The following is a 19,457-nucleotide window of genomic DNA, read 5'->3' as shown; positions in this document are numbered from 1 at the left end:
AAGCCAGACATAGAAGGGTCCATGCTGTGTGATTCCATTTACATAATTTACAAAAACCGATACAACTAATCTACGCTGTTAGAAGTCAGCATAGTGGTTACCCTTGAGGGCGGCCTGGTGACTAGAGGCGCCTTGGAGGTGCTGGCAATGTTCTGTTTCCTTCGGAGTGTTGGTTTCCTGGGTATGTTCAAATTGTGAAAACCAATCAAGCTTAGAATTTTTAAGAAACGCTATAGGAATGTGAACAAATAGATGGATTCTGGCTGAGGGTCTCAGGAGAAGACTTGATAGAAGGAGAGGAGGTGACTAAGCTGAGCCTTGAAGTGTTTGGGGGTGGTGAGGTGGGAGGAGAGAGGGGAAGCAGCATTTCAGAGAGAGGGAACTGCATGAGCAAGGGCAGTGAACCATCTGGAGAAGGTCGGCTAGTCCTGTTTGGCAGCGCATCTCATGCAAGTAAAGTTGGAGCTGGAGAAGCGGGTTAGAGACACTGTGGAAGGCCTCGAGTACCAAAGGAAGGAATTTGAACTTCAGGTTCTAGGAAGTCTTTGAAGGTCTTTTAAACCCGGGGGTGACCTCATCTGGGTTACAGGGGGCTTAGGAAGGTAAGTAATTATATCTTCATTCTCTGTGCATCAGTGAGCTGAAGTCGTCTCATTCATAATTATTAATTCAGAGCCTGTCCTGAATGAAAAAATATGTTTCATGTTGCTGTTTTCACTACTTGTCTCCGCACGCATGACACTTTTCCTTCTTTCTCCCTCCTACCTGCCAAAGACAGAACAAAAACCCAGCATACAGCATTACCGCCTAGTATCTCTGGCCACATCTCTTAAGGGGGCCAACAGTCAGTATCCTTTTCGTTATAGGCAAGAAGAGAGGCGGCGGCGGTCCTTCCAGGATTACACTGGGCAGAAGATCACCCTCGAGGCTGTCCTGAACACCACCTGCAAGAAGTGTGGCTGTAAAGGTAAGGTGAAGCCTCTGCCAGGCCAGTCCTTCCTCCTTGTGCTGGCCCCTTACTAGGTGGGGGAGACCGCCTGGTTTGGCTGTGGCTCACCGAGCTTTTTAGTCAGTGATGGCCTCACTTGCTCATGCTGTTACTCCTCTTAGACTCTTATCAGAGTTCATTCCCTTTCTGTGTCCTCTTCTGAATGCTGGCCCTGCCAGATACTCTACTGTCACCCCACCTCTCCCCCGCTTTGCGGTTGATGCCCTGTGTGGGCAAGATCCCCATGTACTGCGCCAGGAGGGGTAAGAGTGTTAGCTTATGGTTAACACTGTAAATTTTTATCTCCAAGGACCATTACCATTCTGCTGCAAAAGTGAAGTAACTTGGAAATACATTCCTCAAGGATCCAGGTCAAACCCTTTCTTGCTCTTCTTTTCTCTTTGACTTCAGACTTCTGAATACAGTATCTTTAGTAATGAAAAACACAGGCTAGCCACTTGCTCAGGTTTCTTCTGGTCTTACTCAGGTGTTCAAGAGCTCTCTCAGCCTGACTTCCCTTGTCAGAGCTATCACGAGAGGGATTGCCAGCATCTCATTTTCAGAGTGATCTCAATTTGTCACCCCTTTTCCCTTGCCTTCCATTTACCCTGCTCTCTTGATTTTTCTACAACAGTTGGTAGCAGATTTGTGCCCTGATTGATATTGTGGGAGTTAAGCCCCTACTTACCATTAATGTAGAGGGAGGAAGGGGGAAAAAATTGAAAGAATACCTCCTCAGGGGAATTGTGGGAACATTCCAGATATTTGGAAAACTGTATGCTGTATTCCCCTTCCAGGCACCACCTAGCCTCTGGATTCAGAGTTGCAAAGCAGTCTACACATAGCTTTTTGATGATCTCATGTGCTCCTCTCTGCCCCTGAAATAGGGTCTATGCAAGCTCGGACAAAACCAGCTCTGTAGTTGCTGTTAAAACCAGCTCTGTAGGGGCGCCTGGGTGGCTCAGTCATTAAGCGTCTGCCTTCAGCTCAGGGCGTGATCCCTGGGTCCTGGGATCGAGCCCCACATCGGGCTCCCTGCTCCACTGGGAAGCCTGCTTCTTCCTCTCCCACTCCCCCTGCTGTGTTCCCTCTCTCGCTGGCCATCTCTCTCTCTGTCAAATAAATAAATAAAATCTTAAAAAAATAAATAATAAAACCAGCTCTGTAGTAGCTGTTAAACAGACCCTTGATAACCCTATAGGTTCAGGGAGGGTGGGGTCATCTTCAGCTTACGTCCACCAGGTGTTACATGAGGCAGAGAAGAATAATGAGAGATGGAATTTGGTCTAGTCAGCAAAGGTCAGGCCCAAGGGGGTTGGTTTTGGTGCAGCAGGAAGAGAACAGAACAGGAAGGCATGAAACCTGGAGTAAGTTTTAGCTCTGCTGCTCTGTGACCTTGAGCTACTTTCCTACTCTGGGCCTTTATATCTGCACATGCAGTGTTGGGTTTGATGATCTCTAAGGCCCTTGCCAGACCTGACAGTCTGAATGTTGAGTGCCCCTAGGTGACTGCCTGTCTCTCAGTGTGTTAGCTTGGATGTGAATGCCACCTTCCTGCCAGCTGCCTAAGAGCTATCTTCCTGTAGGGCTTGGCCTGCCACTCGGCTCCCTCTGCTAAGCATTCTGTTCTCTGGAGCAGCCTTTCAATGTCAGGAATAAGTTCCAAACAGATCTTTAAAAATTACTAAGCCCCATTGCTAATGGAAGGCAGCACAAGCCTGCTTCCTCTGCCATTTCCAAAGCAGTGCGAGTGTTTCCCACAGCTCTAGGACCAGCTGCTGGTCTGGCTTTGGTTGAGTGGGCAATGCTGTCTTGAGGTGACAGAAAATCTGCTCGGAACCCAGCAGCTGCTCTGAATGAACTCAGTAATACTTCTTCAACCAGCTAGCCCCTTTCAGGAGCCTCAGGGGAAGACCCACCTGCCAAGAGGAGAGGCTCCTTCTCCCCTCCCTACCTTTCTGCCTCTCTTCTGCAGGCCACTTCGCAAAGGATTGTTTTATGCAACCAGGAGGGACCAAATATTCTCTGATACCTGATGAGGAAGAGGAGAAGGAAGAGGCAAAGTCAGCAGAGTTTGAGAAGCCTGATCCCACGAAGAATTCTTCTAGAAAAAGAAAGAAGGTGAGTGTTATCTTGCTTTCATTTATCATATTTTTTTGAGTTTTAAAAGAAAAATGTACTAAAAAAATAAGGTAGAATAAAAATGTACTTTTTGAAGAACTTTTAAGAATCCTGAAAACCATAAAGAATTCTAGGATCTCCTGTAATCTTTCTATCCAAAGAGACTTACAGTATTTTTGGTACATTCCAATCTTTTTGCTAGGTAATGATTAATAGATAGCTACATCTATATTTAAACACAAAATTATGGTTGTACTAGGTTTAGTTTATATTTTACTTTTTTCGTTACACTTATCAGAAATCATTTTGTACTTGTAAGTGTTCAAAAACTTGATTTAAGAGCAACATACAGTATTCTACGCTATGGCTGTATGATGGTTTATTTAATAATTTTTCTATTGTTGGATATTTTTATTACTTCCAGCCTAAATGTTTGGCCACATCTCTTACTGTTTTCTTTGGATAAATCCCTAAATGAGATTACTGAGTTAGGGCTTTAAGGCTCTTGATACATTTTATCAAATTGTCTTTCCAGAAAGTACTTATCTGTGCCCAGTGGTGGATAAGAGTGCCTGTCTCACGGCGTTCTGTCTCCTGTGTACTGCTTACAGCAGAACAATTCATAGACTTTGTTGTGGTGCAGAAAAAGGGCATTTGTTGCTTGCCACCCAGAGAGGGAACGGAAAAAAACTATGCTGTAGTTTGGTCAGGAAATAGTTGTTCTCATATCGTGTAGTATTTTTCTAATTGTGTCCAGTTATTAGGTTTTTGTTGCATTTTGTTTTTTAAAAGCTTCAGCAGTCTTTTGTTGAGTGGTCTTTTTGTTCCAGGTAGCGCAACCCTAGGAATACAAAAATTGTGATCAGGTTCTTGCCCTCAGTGGGCATTCCCTACAAATTAAGCATTACTTCATTTTATAGGGGAGGAAAAGGCCCGTTGTACCATTGTGAGAATTAGCCAGTATATGAATAATAATTTATTGATCTGTATATTCTCTCCCTGAGTGATCACATCCCTCCTAAGACTTCAGCTGTCTTGATGACTCCCACATCCCTGACCAGTATTCCACGGGTACCTCAGACTTTGGCTCAGAGTCTGTCAGACCCAGGTTTGAGGCCCTCTGTGCTGTAGACCATTTGTGTAACTTTGGGCCCTCCTTCATTTTCAAAGTAGGATTGTTGTGGTCGTTGATGACAGTGTTCCTTGTGAAGGCATGCCCAGCTCCCCAAGACAGATAGAAAATACTGACAAGTACGTGCCTAATTAATGTTGGCTGTCATGACTACCATTCTGTCTTCTTCAGCCCTCCTTCCTACACACACACATACACCCCACTATAAAAACAACACCAAAACTCTTGTTTCTGTTCTTCTATCTTGTATTACTTATTTTAATGACAGCAATAACCTGCGCGAAGGAAACCAGCATGTCGCTTATTTTCCTCTCCTTTCCATCCCACATCTAGTCAGTCACCGAGTCCTGTTAGTGGCACCTTCTAAGTATTCTCTTTTTCTCCTTCCTCCCACTCCTTCTACTGTGTGTTGCACTCCCTCCTGCCTTTCACCTCTTTGTTCCGAGTTCCCAGGAGTTGGGTCTAGGCATCTGATTTTTTTTAAAGCATCTCCTTTATCTCACTGCTTGATTCTCTTCATTATTATGATTATGATTTTTTTGATTATGATTTTTTTGTGCTCTGCTTTAACTCTGAATGTTGGGGTGGTCCAAGGCTGCCTTGTTACTGCCTTCTGTTCTCTAACTACCTCCTCTCTAGGTAATTTCATCCTGTCCTATGGTTTTGAATACTACTTACATGCTTATAATCCCCAGATTAAGTATTTATATCCTTATTTTTGTCCAAATCTGTGATTCTGTCCCTGACTTTTTTTTGGCATTTCAGATTTAGAAATCCAACTGCCTACTTGACATCTTCATCTAATTGTCAAGTTTGCATCAAGCTTCACACACCCCAAAACTCTTTAATTTTTCTATCCAAAGCTGCTCCCTCCACATTTTGCCTTATCTCAGTGAACAGATCACCATTCACTGAGTTGCTCAAGCCAAAATCTATAGGCTTTGGCTTTGGTATTACTGTTGTTTTCTTTAAATTGTGGTAAAGTATCCATAACATAAATTTTACCATCTTAACCACTTAAAATTTTTTTGTTTAAGTTTTATTTATTTATCTCACTGCTTGATTCTCTTCATTATTATGATTATGATTTTTTTATTATAATTTTTTCACCCACCCAACATGGGGCTCAAACTCATGGCCCCAAGATCAAGAGTCATGTGCTCTTCCAACTGAGCCAGCCAGGTGCCCACCATCTTAACCATTCTTTTTTTTAAAGATTTATTTATTTTATTTTAGAGAGTGAGCACGTGCACATGTGTGCGTGTGTGGCAGGGGCAGAGGGAGAAAATCTCAAGCAGACTCCCTGCTGAGCGAGGAGCCAGATGCAGGGGCTCAATCTCACCATACTGAGATCATGACCTGAGCCGAGATCAAGAGTCGATGCTTAACCAACTGAGCCACCCAGGCACCCACCATCTTAACCTTTTTTTTTTTTTTAAAGATTTATTTATTTATTTATTTTAAAGAGAGAGAGAGAGAGAGAGAGAGCGAGCATGAGTGGGAGGGGCAGTGGGAGAGAGAATCCCAAGCAGACTCCGTGCTGAGTGCAGAGCCCCATGTGGGGCTTAATCTCACACTCTGAGATCACGACCTGGACCGAAACCAAGAGTTGGCGCTCAACTGACTGCACCACCCAGGTGCCCTTAACCATTTTTATGCAATTCTTTGGCATTAAGTAAATTCAGATTGTTGTGCAATCATCACCACCATCCATCTCCAGAACTCTTCATTTTGCAAAACTGAAACTCTGTCCCCATTAAACACTAACTCATTCTTCCTCCCTGGCAGCTGGGAACCACCATTCTACCATCAACTGAGAAAAGGAGGTGAAACTGAAAAACAACAAAGGCCTTTATTTGGGGTCTCAGAATTGCAATGGGGGGCCACAGATGTGTCTCACTCATTTAGGGAAAGCCAGGGGTTTTTCTGAGAGAGAAGGAATGGGGTGATTACATGATTAAGATGAAGAAGAGCAGAACAGACCCTGCTAGTTTGGTGCTGACCAGCTGAGCCACTTCTGATGCCTCTCTTCTTGATTATTTTATCAGTGCTATCAAGTGAAACTGTCACTGGCATGTAATAATTACCTTCACTGTCCTCATATGATCCAAATACCAGTTGCTCTGTTGGAATGTTATGAGCAACTGCTTGTACAACAATTGCCGCTTCTGTCCCAGTTCAAGAGTCCATCAGCTTGGAAAGGAAAATGGAGCTTCGAAATGGAGTCTCTTACATCTAGAAATTTTAGATAATTCCACATGACTTTTTTCTCTATGATTTAGACCACCTGGGTATCTCCTGTGAGTGGAATAACACAGTATTTGTCGTCATCTTTTTTTTTTTTAACTATTTATTTATTTGTCAGAGAGAGAGCACAAGCGGGGGAACAGCAAGCAGAGGGAGAAGCAGGCTCCCCGCTGAGCAAGGAGCCCGAGCCAAAGCAGACAACCGACTGAGCCACCCAGGCATCCCCAGTATTTGTCTTTTTATGACTGGCTTATTTGACTTAGTAAACTATCCTGAGGGGTCATCCATGTTATAGCATGGGTCATTTTTCCCTCTTAAGACTGAATAATATTTCATTATGTGTACACGCTACATTTTGCTTGTCCATTCATTTGTTGTTGGCCCTTAGGTTTCTTCCACCTTTTGGCTATTGTGAATAATGCCGCTCTGAACATAGTTGTACAGATATTTCTTCAGGACCTGCTTTCAGTTCCTTTGGGTACATACCCAGAACTGGAGTTGCAGGATTGTGTGGTAATTCTGTTCTGATTTTTTTTTTTTTTTTTTTTTGAGGAACCATTGTACTGTGTTTCACAGTGACTGCGTCATTTCACATTCCTACCAATAGTGCACAAGGGTTCCCTTAGGGTGTAGTATCTGCTAATTGTCATTTAGGTAAAAGTAGATGATGGTGATGTTCAGTTGCTCGGTTCTTCTATGTCTTTTCTAATTTTTAAAAAATTTTCCAAGAGAGGGTTGTTAAGATATCCAATCAGACCACGTCTTCCTATTTAAAATCCTTCAGTGATTTTCCACTGTACTTAAAATAAAATCCAAACTGCCTCCTGTGAAAACAAACTGTCTAACCCCACCAGCTACTGCTTTTAGCAGGCAGTAAATATATCTGGCCAAAGCATTGTGTTTTTTTTTTTAATGTATTTATTTTTATAGTTACCTTCTACTTAAAGCATGGGATGCAGGCTTTCTATTTATAGTTGTTGTTATGAGGTTTCCCTTTTAAGTAAAACTGTTTTGTTGTTTTTTTAAAGTAAAACTTCTTAAAGTAAAAAGAAATCAAATTTTAAGAAAAATTTTAATGGATGCCTGGGTGGCTCAGTCAGTGAAACATCTGACTCTTGATTTCAGCTCAGGTCATTTTCTCAGGGTTGTGGGGTTGGGCTCCTCACTCAGTGGAGAGTCTGCTCGAGATTCTCTCCCTTTCCCTCTTCCCTTCCCCCACACCATGCGTGGTCTCTCTTTCTCTCTCAAATACATAAATCTTTAAAAAAAAATTTTTAAGTAAAAAATTAGCAGTTTGTAAACACATGGAGTAAAAATTGTGGCAATATTATAGGAATGGCACTTGGAAAACACTGATTTAGAGCATTGGGGATATTATTTTAGTTTGATACTATTCTCCTGTGAACCAAAGAAATAGAAATTTATAAAAACCCCTACCTACTTCAGGCACTGCCTTCCAGAGGCCTCTGCAAACCTTCAGCATTGCCAGATTTAGCCCAGCTCCCTCACAGAGGCAACCCAGACCCATGCTCCCTGCAGGATTGCTTATTTTTGAACACAGGGCTTGGACATGCCTTTGTTTTTCATGCTAGTGTTTCTAGAGCCTTCTTCATAGAGGTCTGAGGACCTGATTTAGAGAGGGAAAAGGGGAGTTTCCACTATTTATAACCTCATTATTGAAATGTACAACAAAAGAGAGGCAACCCATAACCTCACTAATGACCAGGATCTGTACTGGTGGGGCACGGTTTTTTCTACCAGCTCTTTTCAGATGCATGTTTTACCTAGATACAATAAAAATGTACATACTGTTTTATTTCCTGCTTTTTTTTACTTTGTCATGAGCATCTTTCCATGTTTGCCACACAGTCCTGTAGTCCTCATTTGCAGCGCTATGTAGTATTATGTCAGGTGGGTGTGGAGGGATTTGGGGAGGCAGTAGAGAGTGGTGCTTAAGAACCGGGGCTGTGAGATACATTGCCTGGGTTCTGATCTCAGCTCAGCCACCTCCTCGCTGTGGAACTTAGTCTAATTACTAACTTCTCTGAATCTGTTTCCCTATTTGTAAAATGGGAATAATAAGCATCTACTTCACAAGGTTGTTAGGATGAGGTGATGCATGTAAAACTCCGAGCATCGTGGTGGCATACAGCACAGCCCAGCGCATGTCAGCTATGAGTAGCTGATGCTTAAAAACAGAGGCTTTGTGGTCAGAGACTGGGTTTAAGTAGACACTAGGTTCAAGGAGTTTATATATTCTAAATATCAATCCCTGATTAGATTCGTGACTTCTTGCACATATTTTCTTCCATTCTGTGAATTGCCTTACTCTGTTGATAGTGCCTGTTTTTATTCTAGATTTGCATTTTTAAAAAACACACCTGAAACTACCATGTTAGCCACTTTGAAGTGTATGGCTTTTCATGGCAGTCTTAAGTACATTCTCGTGATCATGTGTTTTGATGCACAAAAATTTTAATGTTGAAGTCCAACTTACCTATTTTTTCCTTTTGTTTCCCATGCTTTTGGTGTCATACGCAAGAAATCATTGTCAAATCCAATGTCGTGAAGCTTTCCCCTGTTTTCTTCTAAGAGTTTTGTAGTTTAAACTCGCACATTTAGGTCTTTGATCCATTTCGAGGGTTTTTTGGTATGTGATGTGACTCCAACTTCATTTTTTTTTTTTTTGCATGTGGATTTTCAGTTTTCCCAGTGCCAGTTTTTCAAAAGAACTGTCCTTTCCCTACTGACTGGTCTTGGCATCATTATTGAAAATCATTTAACCATGTATGTGAGGTTTTAGTCCTGGCTGTCTACTCTGCGCTATTGGTCTGTACGTCTGTCTTTATGTTTGTGCCACACTATTTCGATGACTCGTTTTTTTATATAATAATTTTTTATTATGTTATGTTAGTCACCATACAGTAAATCCTTAGTTTTTGATGTAATGTTCCATGATTCATTATTTGTGTATTACACCCAGTGCACCATGCAATATGTGCCCTCCTTAATACCCATCACCAGCCTATCCCAGTCCCCCACCCCCCTCCCCTCTGAAGCCCTCAGTTTGTTATTTTGATGACTCTAACTTTGTAGTAAGTTTTGGAATCAGGAAAGGTCAGTCCCCTAACTTTGTTCTTCTTTTTCAAGATTATTTTGACTATTTGTGGCCCCTTGAGGTTGCAGATGAATTTTAGGATGGATTTTTTTATTTTTACAAAAAATGTTATTGGGATTTTGATAGGGCTGCATCAGATCTGCAGATTGCTTTGTGTGGTATTGGCATCTTAACCATATTAAGTCTCCCAATCCATGAACATGGGTATTTTTCCATTTGTTTGTGTTAGTCTTAATTTCTTCCAGCAGTGTTTTGCAGTGTACAAGTCTTTTTGCCTCTTTGGTTAAGTTTATTCTTTTTGATGCTATTGTCAGTGGAATTGTTCTCTTTATTTCCTTTTTGGATTGCTCATTGTTGTGTGTAGAAATGCAGCTGTTTTTGGGGTTTTGATTTTGTATCCTACAGCTTTGCTGAATTCACTTATCAGTTCTGACAGTTGTCTTATGGAATCTTTAGGATTTTCTGCATATAAGATCATGTCTACAAACAGGTAATTTGACTGTTTAATAGAGCTGGATATTTAACAGGTATTCTATTTATATGTTCCAAGGATTATTCTTTCTCTTTTAACCTTTCAGTGAGTAAACGGTATTTGTCAGATTCCTAAAGCAGTTTTCTGGATATTTTACTTTTGTGGGTCTTTGGTTAAGTTGGTTTGCACTGCTTAATACAACTGATGCAATTAGTTATTGCTTTGTTTCTAAAGCTGCTTTGAAATATGTATTTCATTTCACCAAAACAATTATTAAGGATCTGCTAGGTATGAGGCTGTGTATGAGCTGCTTAGTCAACCTGTTGTCCTACCCCTCATCGCTCTTCACTGAGTAGAGGAATGTCTGATGAGCCATGGCAGTAATAATCATCATGCCATATTATTTTCTAAAGTACCTATGTGTATTTGGACTTCTAACTCATGAGTTGTCTTTGATTAAAAAGTGCTCTAGGGAGTTGAAACATTTAAAACTTCCCCCTTGATCCCCTCCACCCCCTCTTTCTACCAAGATCTCATCTAGCATCATTGTCTTTTCACCTCATTGTTAATCCTTTCATGATCTTTGATGCCTTGTATTTGTTCAGTGCTGATGGTTTATAAGATATCTTCATGTTTTTTATTTTGTTTTATCCTTATATACTCCTATGAAGTAGCCAGAATAGGTGTTATTGTTCCATTTTACATATTAGGAAAATGCAGAGGAAGAGAAATTGTCTCACCTGAAGCTACGCAACTACCAGAGATAGAGTTAAAATAAGAAGCCGGGCCTTCAGATTGCTAACCCTGTGTTCTTAGTGCTCCAATTATTTACTCAACACATATGTACTGAGTACCTCATGCATGTCTGTTGTGCATTGTTTGGTGCTTGACTTATCAGGACTCATAAGGTCAGTTTTGCTTTGTCGCCAGCTACCCTTAGTGACTATTTGATGTTATCTGTTGATCTCTTTCTTTTTTTTCTCCCTGTGGATCTGTTTCTGTTCATAACCGTAAGCCAAGATTCTAGGCCTCCTATCTGTTTCCTTTTACCCTCTAAATATTTTTTAATAATTTTTTAAATTTCCTTAAGTAATATCTAAGACCAATGTGGGGCTCAAACTCATGACTCTGAGATCAAGAGTTGCACGCTCCTCTGCCTGAGCCAGCCAGGTGCCCCTACCCTCTAAATCTTTGATTCTAGTAGATTGGCTTTCCTTACCAATGGAAACTTCTGGAAATGGATGTTTTGGGGTATGTGAGAGTGGCCGATTCGGATACCCATTCCAGCACTAGTTGGCTCTGGGAACCACATGTGGAACTAAGTAGGTTCATCTGAAGGGAAATGCCTTCAGCAGTCCATGGTGCCGGATAAGTTAGTGGGTAGCAGGAATGCTTCAAGTGTTTGGAAGGCCTATGTGATAGGCAGGTCACATGAATTAAAGGTTATGCACAATACCTACACTCAAGCAACTAATAGCATGAGGAGAAAGATGAGCACACAAGGTATTTCTGGGGGCAAAGGACAGACACCCACTCCAAGGGAGTTATTAGATCGCATAGAAATCCAGCAACAGGAAGTGAGGTGTGGTTGGGCCACTCAGAACTGGAACCAAAAAGTCAGAAATGGACTATTGGCTTCTCACCTCTGCTTCTTTACTAGACTGCTTCATTGTCCCACTTTTTTTGCAGTCTGGTGAAGAGAATGTCTAATGTAAAGGAGAAGGTGCTAGGCATGTTGGGAAACCAGGAAGTGGCCCATGATAAAGAAAGGATGTCACCTGTTCCACATAATGCCTGGCACATAATAGGCATGCACCAGCTGCCTTAGAATAGACAGCATCCATAAGCTCTGCTAGCTGTAGCTCCTTAGGTTCCTTCACTCAGTGAGACCTGCCCTCAGTTGGGAGAGTAACAGAGACTGACTCCTGTTGCTGCTGGAAGGTAGTAATGAAGGGAACAGGGGCAGGAGCATGGGATTCTTGTAGCCCTGAGGCCCCCACCTTTTTATCAAACGTACACGTAGTGAATGCACGTACTGTCCAGATACCGAGTATGCATTGATTTGGTCCTGTATATCCATTCAGTACCATGACAGGTTTTGTCCAAGTGCCTGAAAATTGTAAGTCATTTTTACTGGGCATAATTAGAACAAGAGGAAACTGTGTTGAAAATGGAAATGGAATATGAAGTGGTTGGCAAAATAGGAATAGAGGTTTTCGTAGTGAAGCCCTGGGTAATCTTTCCATGAATCTGTGGTCTGTACCTTTCTGGCTTCTTTCTTTCACTTATCATATGCCATCATGGATCTTTCTGCATAAGAGCTGTTATGAGAAAGCACGTACATTGAGGATCAGGCTGCCTACTAATTATAGTGAAATCTAGCTATACTTGATCCAGAATATAATTTTCTTCTGATGTGGCTACTGTATTTACTGTCTGCTGTACTATATATAGAAGGGACAGATCTAGGAATGTCATCCCTTGGCTGCAATGCTGGCTTTGTCCTCTTGTCCAGAGAACTTCTTCAGGTGCCTATCTGAGAGAGAGAGGTTGCTAGTCCTGGGCCTGTTCTGATAAAACAGAGTTGTCCGGGGTAATCTGCTGACAAGCCTTGTGTAATTCCCCTTCTATGGAATAAAGTTTGAGTTCCTTGAAGATTCTTCACAGTCCCAGCATCATCTCTGACCAGTTCCTTGCCACACACAACTGTTCTTTAACCTCACTTGTTAAAAGAGTGTCTATGTGCCAAGCTCTGTTCTAGTCACTGCAGATACAGTAGTGAACAAAACACGTAGAGTCCCTATCTTCATGGCATTTTCATTCTAATGGGGGTCACAATGAACTGGTAAGCAAATACAAAATAATATTAATATGCCAAGTAGTGATGAATGCTGTGGAGAAAATTTGATTATGAGAGATAGGGAGTGCTGGAATGGGGGTAGCAGGGAGAGGTGGCTCACCATCATAGATAGAGTGGTGAGGGCAGCCCTTTCTCAGAGCGTCATTGGGTGGATGTTTGGAGGAAGAGAGGAAGCAAGCTCCTCTGATAAGTGGAAAGAGTATTTCAGCAAGCGATAGCCAGATGCAAGTGCGATAGCCAGATGTTGGGAATGAGCTTGGCTTCTTTAAGGAACAGTAAGGAGGCCAGAATAGCTGGAGTGAAGCCAGTGAGAAGAGAGGAAGTTAGGGGAAACCAGATCACGGAGGGCCTTGTAGGAGAACATGAGGACTGCAGCTGTCCCATTGGAGGGAGATGGATATCGTTAGAAGTCTGACCAGAGGGATGATGTCATATGGCTTCCCTTTAAGGAGAATTACTCTGGTTTCTGTGTGGAAACTGGGCAGTCAGAAGGCAAGGCAGAAGCGGCAGACTTGTTAGTAAACAATATTAATAAGCCAGGTAAAAGATGGTGGTGCTGGAGGTGGTGAGGGAGTCGAAGTGGGGATAGTTTTGAAGGCAGAGCTGACAGAATTTGTTGAGGGATTGGATGTAAGGTAGGCAAGAGAATAGTTGAAGATAACTCCACAAAGTTTTTGGACTGAGTAACTGGAAGATGTGAGTTGAGAGGAGAAGGGATGCAGGAGTAAGTAGGGGCATGGGGAGCAATCGGGGTTTAGTTTGAGGTGCTACCTATGAAGATGCGAAAGAAAGCCGGAGGGTGACGGCGGGGGGGCGGGGATGCCTGTCAAATATCCACTTGCACCGACCCAGGAGAGGCAGCTGGATGTGTAGTTTGGAGTCCAGAGGAGAGGTCCTGGTAAGAGATACAAATCTGGGAGTCAGCACATACAGATGGTATTTAAGTAAATACATGAGATCGCCTGGCGAGTAAATACAGGGAGAGGCAGGGCTTTGAGGACTTGAGCCCCAGATTGTCCCAACTTCTAGAGGTTATGAAGGTGAGGACAGACTAGCAAAGGAGACTGAAAAGGTGCAGCCAGGGATGTTAGCAGAGAAGTAAGAGAATGTGGCGGAAGTTAGGGAGGAGTGTGTTCTAAAACAGATGGACTGTCAAGATGCGACCGATGGATCAAGTAAATGAGGACCACGGATTTGGCCCTGAGGAGGTCACTGGTAACTCGGACAAGAGCCATGGTAGTGGTAGGGTGACAGTGTGGTTAAAGTTGTTCAGGAGGTTTTTTTCAATGGGAACTATTATCATGTATTTGTTTATTGGTGGGGATGAGCCAGTGAGGAGGGGGAGATGATACAGGAGAGAGAGGAGGATCCTCACATCCATGGCTTTGAATATAAGAGCAGGGATGGGATCCAGCGCATAGTAACTAGCTACACAGGATGTGATTTGTAGCTCCCTGAAAGATAGTTCAAGCGTTTGCCTCATTCTGTCTTCCCTCTGGCTGGAAGGCTCCACTTCCCTTCTTGCATCAGCACTACCACAACCATTCCACCTGCCAAGACCATATTCATGCTTCAGAAGCGTAACACCTTACATCTCTTTCATGAAGCCAACCTCAGATTCCTCAGACCTGATGGATTTTTCCCTTGTGTGTTAATAGCATGGTTTTTGTACTTTTCTTACATTACTGCCATGACTCCCTAGTATCTTAGTTTTTATCTTTGATTTACATAATTTGTTTCTTGAAGGCTCATTATCCCTGTGTTCTGACATTGCTCAACTATTTTAAGAGAGATTAATTAATAGATATTCCTGGCTCTTAGGAGGTACTCAATAAATATTTGTTGAATGAATGTACTATATAGTTACAAGGAGTCATTCTTTCCCTGGTTTGATGAGGTTGGCTCAGGTTTGGAGGAAAGGTGCCAGGCTCCACCACTCAGTGGGGTAGTGGGTACTCTGAATTCTATTAAAAATTGGTGTATTCTCCTTATCTTCTAAGCAACACGGTATGCAACTGTGGCTCTGTAAAGTGCTTTGTAGGTAGTAAAATTAAATACATATTTGTGAGTTGATTGATAGACGTTTTTCTTCTGGTCTTACCCTTTCCAAGCTCTGGTAAACTGGTGCATTATGGGTAAATTCTGTCCAGGAATTACACTGTGTCATACTTCCCAAAAGTTTACCCAGTGAACTTCTCAGTTTGAGAATCAGTCATTTCTCAAGAGTAATTCTTAAGAATACATAAAGAATAAATGCTTGCTTGATTGATTTTGGGCCAAAATGAGTGCCTTTTGGTTGGGAGGTGCTAAGTTAGGTGCTGCCTGTAATGCAGACAGGGCTAAAAAGAACATCCACTTTGGGACCCAGCTTGAGTCAGATCCAGGTTCTACCACGTGGGCAAATCACTTTGTCTCAGTCAGCCTCTCTGAACTTATCATTTTCTTTCCTGAAAATACAGGGATAATTATGCCCACCGAATAGATTTGTTATAAAGGGTAGAGGAGATATGTGTGCAAAAGTGCCCAGCTCAGCATCTGGAAAAATAGGTACTTAATAAATGTTAGCTGCTGTTATTCCCCTTTCTCAGTTTTTGTTTTTGTTTTTCTCATGCTGGGCTGCTGCTAACCTGTTGCAGAATGAGAGAAAATGGGTGGGCCAGCTGCTGTCACCAGACATTGGCTTTTCCTGGGGAGCAGTTCTGAGCAGTGGCTTCTTTCCCATGCCCCTCCTGGCCTGTCTGCCAGCGGCTCACGCCCAGGGTCATTTTTTTATCTTTTATCTTCTGTTCTACTTCCCCCTTGAATGAAGTCAAGGGACCAGAAGCTAGTGTCACCTCTGGTATTCCATCTTCTCCCCTGTCCCAACTCCCAACTGCTGAAGTGATCGACGCCACCTGCTGGAGGACTAGATTTTCTTTGTTCAGAGATTGAGGTCTACAAGGCCATTCCACCGACCCCTCCCCCCCACTCCTTCTTATTCTAGCTGGAGTCCTCGTCACAGCCTATGACTTGTTTTCCTCTTTCCTCCTCTTGAGCCTGCATCTTGGAGAGGGAAGAAAGTGAAATAATGCCAGACTCTGAGTTAGAAAGCACACTGTTTCTGTCACCTGAGCCTTGGTCACCTCACTTTACTTCTCTGAGTTGTAGTTTCCTTATCTGTAGAATGGGAATAATAATTCCTGAATTTTGGCCTTGCCAGATTATTATTATAAGATAAAGGATGCGAAAAGCTTGATAAACTAAAGTGCTATTTGGATGTAAAAAAGTATTCTGCTCTCCTTCCTCATTTATTTATGAGGGGAGGGGCACCAGACTCCACGTGTGCTTCCTCACTTTCCCAGGACCCTGCCCTACCTCAGGGGCAGAACCTGGTGAGGCACCCCAGCCCTTATATCCTGTGATGAGCTTCTATGATCTTGTCATCCAGAAAGTGCAGCACCATAAGCCAAACCAGCGGTTTGCCAGCTCTCAACTGCCCCCAGCCGTGGTTCCTACTGCTTGGTAATAGGGGTCTGAGAAACTTTGTTCCGCTCTCCCTACTCCACTGGAGACTTCAAGAAAGAATTCCGGTCTAATCTCCTTTCAGAACTTTGACTCATCTGCTGTGGATACATGGCTAGACTGTCAGAACATTCTGGGAGTTCTCTGAAATGACAGAATAATACTTGTAGCTATGCAGAGTGCCTGCTGTGTGTCAGGCACTTAGTGCCTAGTAGTTAGTATTTATCTTGTTTAATACTCGTAGCATCCTTTGAAGTAAGTATTTATTATTTGCAGTTTACTGAAAAGAAAGCTGAGGTTCACAAGTTCCAAGTTACATAGCTATTAAGTGGCAGCTGGAATTTGAACTTTATTCTGCCTTATTCCAAAATCGTTGGCGCTGACCACCGTACCACGAGGCCTGCCACTGCTGTGCAGGAGGAGGGGCCGGCCGTGAGCTTCCGAGGAAAGCTCAGGAGATTTCCAGTCGTCCAATCTGTGCGCTAACCCCAGCCCTGCCCATGTGATCTGGGGCAAGTGGCTTTCAACTTCTTGAGCCGCAGATCCTACCTCATTACCTCTTCACCACAACGTGCGGCATAGGTGCTCTTCCCATCTCCATTTTACATGTGAGGAGAATACGCCTCATGAGATAAAATGACTCGCCCTAAGTTACAGAATAGTAACCGGACATGGCGGAGCCAGAACTCAAGTCTGGGTCTAACGCTGGTTCTGTGTTCTGTCCCTCCTTTCTCCCAGCCGGCTCCCGAGACCTGGTGTAGCTCTCAGACACACAGCTCTCTGCGTGCTGGTTGGGAGCCTGTAGGGGGAGCAGGAGCCGCAGCTCTTCAGCTCCTTCTCTTGCTCCTCCCTTAGTCTCTCCTCCTTAGAAGCCTTACTGAGCAGTATTGACAGTTGAAATTCAAGGAAAAGGGTTATGCATTGCTTAAAACTGCTTGAAGCCCCCCCACAGAAGCCTAGGAATCTGCCTCCCATCTTTTGTGTGAGTTTGTGTTACTACTTTGGCAGCACGGTGTGGTGGTTATAGTTTGGAGGAAGTTCTTTCTGATCTTTTTATCATTATAATCTTACAAGGTGGTTGTGTTGGAGATGACACAGCAAGGGCAGCAGCTGGAGCCGTACTAATTGATGGCAGCTGTTTTCCCGGGCAGCAGGCTGTGCTAGAAACCAGAGCAGGAGTCCAGGGTCCTGGGGCTCTCACCTCCTTATTGTGTGACCTTGGGCATATGAGGCACTGTCTCCAGGTAGACTGGGTGACCTCTAAGGACTCCTTTCACCTTTAATACCCCGTGCTTTTTAAAAATAAAAGTAAGGATGCCTGGTTGTTTTTTTTTTTTAATCTAACTGAATTGTAATTTATTTAATGCTTTATAATTTATTAAATGGTCCCCTATTGATTATATGCCATGATACTTTAAAGCAAATGTACACATACAACGTTGCTTTTAAATTTTCTTTTCAGGAAAAGAAGAAAAAAAAACATAGAGACAGGAAGTCGTCTGACTCTGACAGCTCAGACTCTGAGAGTGACACAGGCAAGAGGGCAAGGCACACATCAAAAGACAGCAAGGCAGCAAAGAAGAAGAAGAAGAAGAAGAAGCACAAGAAGAAGCACAAGGAGTGAGAGTGGAGAGAGTAGAGGGGGTGGTTGAGAGAAGGAGGAACCAGGGGCCTTGTGCCTTGAAGCCCTGGCTCCCGGAAAGACTCAGTAGTGCGAGTATGGCCTCCCACCCCACTGACTTCGTGCCCACGGGAGATGGCTTCCCCTCATGCAGCAGGCAGGTTTGGGAGTTAGATGTCAGAGCATCTGCCTGAATGAGTTGTTGTTAACTTATCATTCCTGGTCCCTTTGCAAGTGACCCCTGCAGCTCACCCATTCATTCACTCAATCCTTCATTCGGCAGGAGGTCCTATTACCCTCTCCAGCTGCCACTGCCAGAGCCAGATTCCTGCACAGGAGTCCAGGCTGCAGCCACAGGTACTGCTGTGGAGGCAAGTCTGGCTGTAGTTGGAGAACAGGAATGGGCCCCTCCCTGTTGGATCTGCCCTGGGCTGATTGGTGAGTGATCCCTGCGGCATCCAACACCGGGGCCGAGGGAGACCGGCAGGATGAGGGAGAACATGGTAAGAAGTGGTGCTCACTTTTTTCCATTCCCCCTAACGTGATTCCACCATGCTACAAGTGACAGCCAGAAAACCATTGTTTGCAGTGACTGAGCTTGTGTGTGACATTCTGCCAGACCGCTGAACCAGATAGCTCAAGCCAAGATCATTGCTTTACTTTGTATTTACTACTGTGTGAGTCAATTGGTTCCACTTCAGGTCTCTGCTTAAATTCCTGGCACTAAATGGAAGTGTGTTTGGTTTTAAACTTGCTGAATGTTCTTACTGCTATAATCCCTCTTCCTGGGTAATTTACAGACTTACAAGTCACTGAATCTGCATTCACTGACAGAAAAACATTTAATATGTTACTTCAGACCTTGGAGAGAAGCCCAGCTGAGGTACAGAGCCAGAGGCACCAACAGGTCACAGTCTTCTTAGGAGATCACTTATAAGCCCTCTCTTCTGTAATGATTAGATGACCTCTTCCCCCAGAGCTGATTAGAGAAACGGTAAGAATTTGTAACCATGACTGGTCCAGGGCATAGGTGGGAGCTTAGCAGTCATCTTGGCCAGAGGGCATTGGCTCCCACCACCAAGGCACAAGCCTGCATCCTGTGTCCTGAGCCTACATTCTGGAAAGAGAGACCACAGCATCCCACAAAGAGCAACTTTCCAAACCCAAGGGCCTACAGTGCAGGGTGGGCCTGAGGTGACAGTTCAGTAGCTGAGCCTGGGGAAGCCGTGCCACTGACTGATTATGGACTAGCTCATGTGGCCGTGCGGAGGAGCAGTGTGGAGGCAAGGTGTAGGAACAGCTGTTTTATTACTGGGCATGTCAGGTGACCAGCTGCCACTGCCCCGAGACCGTCCATTTCAGTCTCATCCCATGCTGCCTCTGAGTGACCTTCAGGC

General features: G+C 43.5%; 1 protein-coding gene across 1 annotated transcript in view; it reads left to right on the top strand.

Annotated features, from left to right (window-relative positions):
* Positions 1–18,810, top strand: part of ZCCHC17 (zinc finger CCHC-type containing 17) — a 52,740-nt gene extending 33,930 nt beyond the window's left edge. Inside the window, exons 6-8 of the mRNA XM_045782048.2 lie at positions 867–967; positions 2,964–3,109; positions 17,902–18,810. Coding sequence (XP_045638004.1) covers positions 867–967; positions 2,964–3,109; positions 17,902–18,063 — 409 coding nt within the window. The 3' untranslated portion in view covers positions 18,064–18,810. The remainder of the gene's footprint in view (positions 1–866; positions 968–2,963; positions 3,110–17,901) is intronic.
* Positions 18,811–19,457: the final 647 nt, after the last annotated feature.

Source organism: Ursus americanus, chromosome 33 (genome assembly GCF_024610735.1).
Source record: "Ursus americanus isolate L20-20 chromosome 33, mUrsAme1.1.p, whole genome shotgun sequence".
In the NCBI taxonomy this organism is placed as follows: domain Eukaryota; kingdom Metazoa; phylum Chordata; class Mammalia; order Carnivora; family Ursidae; genus Ursus; species Ursus americanus.
Note: the sequence above shows the minus strand (reverse complement) of the source record. Positions and strands in the feature narration are given on the sequence as shown.